Here is a 9,203-nt window from a genome sequence, read left to right on the forward strand (position 1 = left end):
CTGCTGGCGGTGTCTGCGGGCGCTGCGTTGGGTGAGCGTGTGAGCGCTGCTGGTTTGTCCCTCCGCTCCTCCGCCCGTCCGCTAATTGTTCTCTGCCTGGCAGGTCTCCTCGCATCGGCGGGCAAGATGAAGATCGTGGAGGAACCGAACACGTTCGGGTAGGTGGCTGGTGCTCGTCGCGTCCGCGGCCCGTCCGCACCGGGCGGCCTCGAGTTGTGCCCGGCCGTTCCTCTGGAGCGGGGCGAGACTGACCGAGGTGTGGGGGTGCTGCTGTGGGCCCGCTGCCCGTGGCTGTAAATCTGGGGATGCTCAGGCAAGCCTGCGAGGAAGGAATTAAGGATTCTGATGGAAGGAAAGCAGGGCTTGAGCCAGCAGTGTGTGATTGCAGGCCAGAAGGCCGGCAGTTCCCAGGGCTGCATCAACAGAGGAGTGGCAACAGGCAGAGGAGTGGGCTTCTCCTCCTCTGCTCTGCCTTCGTGAGGCCCCACCTGCAGTAGCACGTCCAGACCCGGGGCCTCCAGCACAGGAAAGATGTGGAGTTTTGGAGTGGGTCCAGAGAAGGGCTGCTAAGGTGATCAGTGGGCTGGAGCACCTCTGATGACAGGGCGAAAGAGTTGGACTTGTTTAACTTGGAGAAGAAAAGGCTGTGGGGAGACCTCACTGGGGCCTTCCAGTACTTGAACGGAGCTTACAGGCAGGAGGGGGGCAGGGGGACCAGCTTTTTACATGATCTGATTGTGATAGGACAAGGGGGAATGGCTTTAAACCAAAAGAGGAGAGATTTAGGTTAGATGTAAGGAACAAATTCTTATTCAGAGAGTGGTGAGGCCCTGGCACAGGTTGCCCAGAAAACTGTAGATCCCCATCCCTGGCAATGCTCAAGGCCAGGCTGGATGGGATCGTGGGCAGCCTGATCTGGTGTGGAGCAGCCAGCCCGTGGCGGGGGGTTGGAACCAGATGATCTTTAAGTTCTTCTCCAACTTAAGCTATTCTCTGATGGTGGAGGGTGTGGTAATAACTAGAAGCATAACTTAGTCTTTAACTTTTGTTCTTTCTAAAGGTTGAATAACCCCTTCTTGCCTCAAACTAATCGACTGCAGCCAAAGATGCCCCCTTCAGCAATATCAGGTATGTGTAAGCATTACCTTTTTGTACAGCTTTCATCATTTTCTGACAATTATTTGTAGAACAATCTACTTCAGATGCGTGCAGGCAAATACTAATTTTATTTGTCATTTTGTGGCCATCATGGAAAATAGACAAGGCCAAATATTTTTTATAAATTCTGAAGAATAGCTTAAGTTCTGGGTGTTCCAGGACCCGCTGTTGTTTGGACTGCTTTAGTCATGGTGCTCTCCTTATATTTTATTCTGTATTGTTTGAGCCAGTCACAGAACTTCTGATCTTTATTAAAGATCTTTTTTTTTCTTGAAACAATTGCTCAGTATCCTTGAGATTGTCACATAAAAGCCATCCTGGCATCTGATTTGAGTTTTTAATACTTGTTGGTTTAAAGAAATTCTAAGGCAAGTCTTGGAACAAGTCACAGAGGCTCAAAGCTGCAGTATAAATCCAACATTATAGCAAAACAAACAGGAATTTAGTATTTTCTAGATTCTGTGGGAGAAAGTGAGTCAACATACACTGAGTACAAAGACTGAGTAGTAGGAAATAACAGGAAATTGATTATGTTTTTAACTTTAACCATAAGCACAAACCTAAACCTCCTTACAAGTTCAAGTTCACCAAAGGGATTTTGGTATGGTGACACCAAATGGGGTTATGCTTACTTTCTTGTGGGATGTTCTATCAAACCAAATCAAATGCATAAATTCTGTATATGCAGCATGTGAAAGAGGAAGGAATTAGAAATGGAATTAATAATAGGGAGAATGCTGAACTGAAAGATGCCAAAAAGATCAGGAAGAAAGTTAGCAATGCAATAAAATATGCTTTTTCTGGATGTGGGAACTTAAATGTAGTCTAAAATTGGGAGTAATTTTGGAAACTGTAATCTGTGGTGAGGAACCTTCCCTTGCACAGTTATTTCATTGGCATGGAAAACTGGCACTTTTTATTTCACGAGACAGTCAGTGTAATAGTAACTGTAATTACACTTCTAGAACATGCATTCAGGAAACAGACACATGAGTATAATGCATTCCTCAGACACATGAAAATCCAATTTTGTTGTTATGTAGGGAGAGGATCCTGCTTGTTGAGATACAGATTGCATTTTGTAGAGATGCAAACCTTCTGGCCAAGACTATGATAGTAGTTTTGACTGCAGAACAGATGCAAGATCATAAGGTAATGAAAATGAAAATGGGAAGAAGAACCTGCCTACATCCCAGTGGTTAGGGCATTTTGGTGACAAGATTCTGGTGTTCTGATCTTCGCTTCTAGGAACACTTTTGTAGATCCTTGGTAAGAATTAGACTGTCCTGTCCTGGTAGTTGTAGGGTTGGAATCCAAGATGCTTTTACATTATCTGCTTTTGTAGTCTATTTTCTTGTGCTTCCCACAGAAATATTTTATTGTTCCTTGCAAAATTAGCTTAAACAAGTGACTTTGAAATAACTCCTGTAAACACATATTTCAGAACTTTTGGCCTTTTTTTTGAATGACAAGTTACCTGCATTGAATTACTTTGGTAGCAGTTCTACAGGAGCGTTGTTACTGCTGACCTGTTTGACAGGTTTATGCTGTTGAATACTGCTCAGATCAGATTGTGAAAGCCAACCGTGGTAAGGAATGGCCAGTTTGAGAATCTCAGTGGAACCCCAATATGTGACAGTCACTGTTCTGAGCAAAAGGGCTCTGTGGGTGTGTGTCTGAGCAGTTCAGCTGACTGAGAATGGAGACAGCTGTCAATAGTTGTATTGACTTCAGTTTTTCAATTCTGGTAATGTCTGCACTGATGATTCCTTTCATGGATCTGCTTTCCAGATATTTGTTTGTATACAGGTTTCTTGTTTCTTCTGTAGAGAGAGGCTAGAATCTTTCACTCAGTGTTGAAGGTAAAATATGTTAAACCTTATAAAGTAAACCAATATAGCAGTAGAGGGTACTTAAGGTAATGATGGAAAACACAAATTTCTTTATGCACAGCATAAGATTTTGTTCTATTCTGTACAGTTTTGTCACCACAATAACTTGCTGGAATTTAACCCAAAGCATTATTCTTCCTTGATGGTATTTTGTGGTGTTTTTAGGCCCTGTGCATCTCTTTAGGCTTGCTGGCAAGTGTTTCAGTTTTGTGGAATCCACGTGAGTAACAAATTTGGATATTTGATCATACATTTCTATTCGAAACGAACCAGTTCTTAATTCCCATCTGAAATATTTATTCTTTTTCCTTTTTCTCCCAAAGATATAAGTACGAGTTTTGTCCTTTCCATAATGTCACTCAGCATGAGCAGACTTTTCGATGGAATGCCTACAGTGGGATTTTAGGGTGAGGCTTTTAGACCTCTTATGTTTTATCTATGTTGATAATAGACTGTTTTATAGATTTTCAAAAAGAAGGCAGTTTTAAAATTGTTTCTTCTATTAGAACACTGTAGGACTCCAGGTGTTATGCATAGAAGTAAATCATCTTGAAATGCTTAGATATGTATTTTTATATTTTTTAGATAAAAAGCAATGTCCTGTTTTAGCTGGAGGTTTATTAATAACCTATGCTGAGTTGAAAGGCTGATATGTTCGTGTGAGAAATCAATGCAATGTGTAATTAATGCTTATATTAACAGAAGTTTCATGTCTTTTAACAGTTTTCTCTTTGTTGTGTCAGTTCCTCAGATGGGGCATCAATAACTTCTCTGAGTGCCAAAATGCACCTCTGTGCACAGCAGTCAGTAAACCAGTATGAGATGAAAAGGGTACATCAAATCAGTGAGCTTATGACTAGCAGGTGTAGAGACCAATTGTAGCTGTTTCACCAGCACTAAAAGTCCTATAGGCAAATGGAGTTGCACTCAGTACTAAGACAGCATGATGTGTTTGTTGCAGGATTGATCTGTAAACTATTCTGTTGACCTTAAACAAAGGTTTGTAAGCACAATACTTGGCAAACCAAAAGTTGATTCAAAACTGCTCTCAAAGTAATGTTGGTCTGGCCTGCGGAGCAGCTTGGATAACAAATTTCAGGGTTTGTAAGGTCTTGGCTATAAGGAACGGAAATAATAATGAAGCAAGGAAAATGAGGCATATACAATTAATTTGAACACAATGTAAGGCTATTCCTATATTTCTTCCTGAATTCCATGTTTTCCTTATCAGAAACATAAAGAGAGGTTTTGTTTTTCTAGAATCTGGCACGAATGGGAAATTGACAACAACACATTTGTTGGAATGTGGATGAGGGAAGGAGACTCATGTGAAACCAAGAGCAGACAGACGAAGGTATAACAACAAAATACCTACATTATGCTGATCTAGACATGTTGACTCTGCAGACAATTTTGTCACTCTACAAACTGAAATATTCCAACCTTGAAGAGAAGAGTTCATAGTTTAAGATATAATATAAAACAAAGATGGATTTCTGTAGCAGGTAGGTGAGTGGATGGAAGTAGTCAGAATTTTACCCTGATGTTAGATACTAAGTTTACTTAGGTACTCTTGTTGGTGACTTTTAACTCTTTTTTTTTTTTTCTTTTTTTTTTTCCCCCCATGATTGAGTGTAAAACTCTGGTATCATCACCACTGCTAGAGACATACAGTGCTTTATAGTTTGTGTCAGGAAAAATAAATTAAAAAATTTCTTTGATTCAAACTGCTAGTCTGTTGTGCGTAAGAACAACCAGCAAAAAGGAAGGAACAGAATTAGGCAGTTAACAACAGTATGCCAAGAAGCTAAGCAAGCCAAGTTCAGAAAGCATGCAGAAAGAATTAAGGAAGGAATAAAACAAATGGAAATAGAGTGGCTTCTGCCAGAGAAACCAACTAACTAGCAACAGATTGTGGTCTGAGTACAATTTGAAGGAAAAAGTAAAAATTCCTGTTTTGTCAAGTATTTAAAATGTTCCTTTTCACTTTCAAACAGACTTTGTGCCAAAAACCTGTTCAGCTAGAAGAATGTTTGAGACTTGTTCAATGTGTAGCACATGATTTGTGCAAGTCCTTGGTCATTTTATTCATTGAGGTTTTTCTTTTCCACTTTCCATTTCAGTGTGTTGTACAGTTTTAAGGATACAGTTAATTAATCCTCACTTTTCATTTAAACCTCATATTTCCTGGTGACATAGATGTCACCAGGACATCACCAGGTCATAGGTGTCATGAAGGAGATCTAAAGATACTACAAAGTTTGAAACGGGCTCGTTTTCTTGTGGAAGGTGCTTAGATATTACAGTGATGATTGACAACATAATACTTGAGAGAGGTATCTGTGATTGGAGAGAGTGGGTAGAGATAAGGGGCAAAATATCTTAGCCAAGGTTAAAATGTTCTTTGCTGTGATTGAGGTGCCTTGTAAACATGTTTATTTCCCATTAGGACTACAGAAGGAGTTACTGTTCTTGTGTGACTTTAGATATTGTTATTCAGATCTTCCACTGGCATTTTGAACAGACTGGTGCCAAATGTCTAAAGATTAGAACACTTTTATAGTGACCGGATGGCTTTTGTTCTCTGTAACAGTAAAAAGAGGAGCCTGACGTCTAGTACCATAGCCAGAACTAAGATTTTTTTTAAATGAATTCTGCTTATGTTGGAGGAGGTTCTATGGGGTGTCCTATTCACCCTCCTTTTTACTCTCATTCTTTCCAGATCTGTACTTCTTGGGAGACCAGAGGAAAATGGTAGATGGGGATCATTTCCCATTACAGGAAGGCATCTTCATGTGTTTGAGAAAGTAACTCAATTTCTAAGATGTATTAGCTATGATTTCCTTTCAATTGGTGAAGGCAATGGAAGCTTTGAGACAAGAGTCTACATAGAAGTTCCTCTGTTAGCCTTAGAAGACAGGAAATTGATTGTCACCTGCTTAATGTGGAGGTGTTTCATTCACCTTTGTTTTTACTGATGTTTAGGTTCATCTTGTTTGTGGAAAGAGCAATAAATTGGCTTATGTATCTGAGCCAAGTACTTGTGTCTACTCCCTCACATTCGAGACTCCTCTTGTGTGCCATCCCCACTCTCTTTTGGGTAAGATTTAGGAAGTCATTTTTGCATGAAGGCTTATTACACCAATTTCAGTGTGTGTGTTTTTAGGTCTTTTAAAGTTTGTAAGTTGATTTCAAAGAGAATTACATGTAACATAATGCTAAGTGTATTTAAATACCAGTCATTATAGCAGATACATCTTTCTCAATTAAATAGTCATTGCTAATAGAGAACCATTGACTGATACTTGCTGTTTTCTTGGACTAGCCATAGGAATCAGCCCTACAATATCTGCTCATTTATATACATTAAAAAAATATATACTTTTGACAAAGAAATATGGGACCTTCTAGTTGGAAATGAGATAAACTTGGTGACATTCTCCAAAAACATTAAGTCAGTGAATTGGAAGTTTAAAAGTTTGAAATTTAAAGCCAACTCTTGAAAGTTGCATGTGTGCTACCAGAAAAGCCCTTAACTAATAGAAGACACAGTTTGCCTTTCATTTTTCAGTTTATCCAACCCTGACTGAAGCACTACAAAGGAAATGGGATGAAGCAGAGCAGTCTCTGTATGATCAACTAATAACTGAGCAGGTTTGTTAATTTTTTTTGAACTCTATTTGTTAAAGAACAATTATTGTCTGATTGCGTTCTGTAGTTTCTTCTCTTGGAACAGATGCATTTATTTTGCCATTGGCAGATAGCACTACTTATGCTCTGTGATTGTTTATGAATCAATTGATAATTGTAATTTTTTATTTTATCTTATTTTATTTTTACAGTGAAGCTTGAGGAACTAGGGAAGGTACAGGGAGATGAGTATTAGGTAGATTTATGTACGATAACCTTAGAATCTTTCTTTTGTAGGGATACAAAAAAATACTGAAAGAGATTTTTGAGGAAGCAGGACTTCTGAAAGCAACAGAAGAAAAGGAAGCTGAGAAACAGAATACGAAAACAAGTCTGCAGTTTGAAACAGTGGATATGTGCAATAAGGTACAGAGTATAATATTTACAATGTGAAATTAATTTTCCACCTTTTTACTGTATGATTCATAACATAACCTCCATGTTATTATATATCTTCGGAGAGCCAGAGCACCTTTCTGTATTTTCCTTTCTTAGGAATACAAGAAACTTTCTGAAGAAATAAAAATCCTTAAAGATTTATTAAGTCAGCACAATATTGCATACAAAGGAAGTTCTGGTGAGTTTTTTGTCATTTTTTCGCACTATTTTCTATTCAGAATGAGTATATTATTAGATATATATACATTATACATATTGTTTTTGGCTATATGGATTAAGTAATCATACATGCAGGTCTCTGTCAACAGAGATTTTAAAGCATGTCTAGGTCTTGATTCCTGCACATAGGAGACTTCTTTTGCTCCCAGGAAGTCTCTTGATTACTTGACATTGACAAAATACTGCTGTTATCATAATTAAAGTTTGTCTCCAATACTTCATATGCCAAAGAAAATGTGCGTTAAAGCACCCATAGTTCATAAGCATGTTTTATATAACCTTGCTTTATGAATAGTCAGCCACAAGGGCTTCTCCAGGAGCACTTGAAATGCTTTCTGTATCTGAATTGCTTTCATTCTTCCTTAGTCACCTCTTTTCCTCTGTTTGATTTCTGTTAGATAAGTGTCTCATACAGTTCTGAGAAAGAATGACTGTTGGATGCTGGCTATGAAGTAGCAAAGTTTATCTGGATTAATTTCAGACTTTTTTTTTCCTCCATTCCTTCTAATCCATCATGCTCATTATTACACGACCTGTTTGTTTGAGGAGTAATTAATTTCCCTGAATTAGATGTATAGCTTGCGTGCTCAGAATTGACACCTCAAGAAACCGACAAGCTTTTGGGTGACATAGCTAACTTCTTCCTGTTTTGAGGAAGTTTCTTTTAACTTGTAGATGACTTCTTCTAGGAAAATCTTTGCAAAATGTGTTATTCACATGTTTTAGCTGCTTAACTCGTGCAGTATTTCTGTCAGCCTGTGTGGTAGCTTATTTAATTATTGCAAATTAGAACTCTAATCAAAAGAACTCGTGGCTTACTCAAGCTGACTTATTTCAAAACTATTCAGTGTGTTCTGTCACAAGAATATTTGTTTAAATGTGGTAATAACTTCTGTCTTTAACTGAATGTCACAGCTGAAAACACCAGTGTTGAACATGTAAATCACAAATGGACGACTGCAGAGACAACTGTGCTTAACGGGTCAACGAATGCTGAACATCTGCATGGTGGTGCAGGAATTTAGAGTGATGCTGTGTGAAAGAACTTGCGTGGTAAACAGCAATTTGATACGGAATGTCAAGCAAGTCGAATGTGTATCACGACACTATGATGATTTAACTCTTGTGGATATTCTTTACTTCCTCAATTTCTGTCCTAAAGCAGAGGCAACAGTGGAATGTCAGTGCCATCTACTGACACCAGCCGACGAGTTTCAGAAAACACTGATGAGAGTAATTTGAGGCTGCTGTGGAGCCAAGGTTTACAGATTGTATCTCCGTTCTCAGCTTCATTATTTTCTTTAATACAGCGTGCTAAGAGGCAGCGTAAATACAGAACAGCCCCAGAGCACTGCTCTGAGGTGTTGTACAAAAGGTATTGGGCAGTATTCAGAACGTGCTATTTCATCTGTATGCTAAACCAAAGGTTTTCTTATCAGACTTTAGGGAAAGTCATGAATAAATAATGCACAGAATGCATCCAGCTCCGCTCAGAGGCTGGTGTGATCTGTGGATAAGGTGACTGCTGCTTAGGAGCTGGAGAGCTGCGCTGAAAACACTCGATTGTTACAGAAGAGTAGTTGTGTGAATACGCTGCAGTTCTCTGTCACGGAATAAAACGGATTGTTCTCCCACAACCTGTGGAAACTTGTGAAAGCCGGCTGCACCCAGCGCGCCCCCCCACCACTGCACCTTCCCGCTCTGCCCGCCCCTCGCGCCGCCCCCCGCTTCCGGTCGCTGCATCCCAGCAGCGCTCGAGCGTCCCCCTGCGGCCGGCACGAGCATGCTCACCGCGTGCAGCGCTGAGGTCGCACTTCCGCTTCCGGGCGGCGTGGGGAGGAGAGC

The 9,203-nt window shown here is 39.8% G+C and overlaps 1 protein-coding gene across 1 annotated transcript; it reads left to right on the plus strand.

Moving 5' to 3' along the window:
* The first annotated feature begins 6 nt into the window (after window positions 1-6).
* Window positions 7-8,995, plus strand: GNPTG (N-acetylglucosamine-1-phosphate transferase subunit gamma). Its single transcript, XM_010719485.3, has 11 exons — window positions 7-31; window positions 104-158; window positions 1,061-1,128; window positions 3,216-3,270; window positions 3,374-3,457; window positions 4,311-4,404; window positions 6,036-6,150; window positions 6,622-6,704; window positions 6,978-7,106; window positions 7,236-7,317; window positions 8,274-8,995. Exons 2-11 carry the CDS (start codon window positions 127-129, stop codon window positions 8,381-8,383), a joined length of 852 nt encoding a protein of 283 aa, XP_010717787.1. The 5' UTR covers window positions 7-31; window positions 104-126; the 3' UTR covers window positions 8,384-8,995.
* The last annotated feature ends 208 nt before the right edge of the window (window positions 8,996-9,203 follow it).

This window comes from Meleagris gallopavo, chromosome 16, assembly GCF_000146605.3.
Source record: "Meleagris gallopavo isolate NT-WF06-2002-E0010 breed Aviagen turkey brand Nicholas breeding stock chromosome 16, Turkey_5.1, whole genome shotgun sequence".
In the NCBI taxonomy this organism is placed as follows: Eukaryota; Metazoa; Chordata; class Aves; order Galliformes; family Phasianidae; genus Meleagris; species Meleagris gallopavo.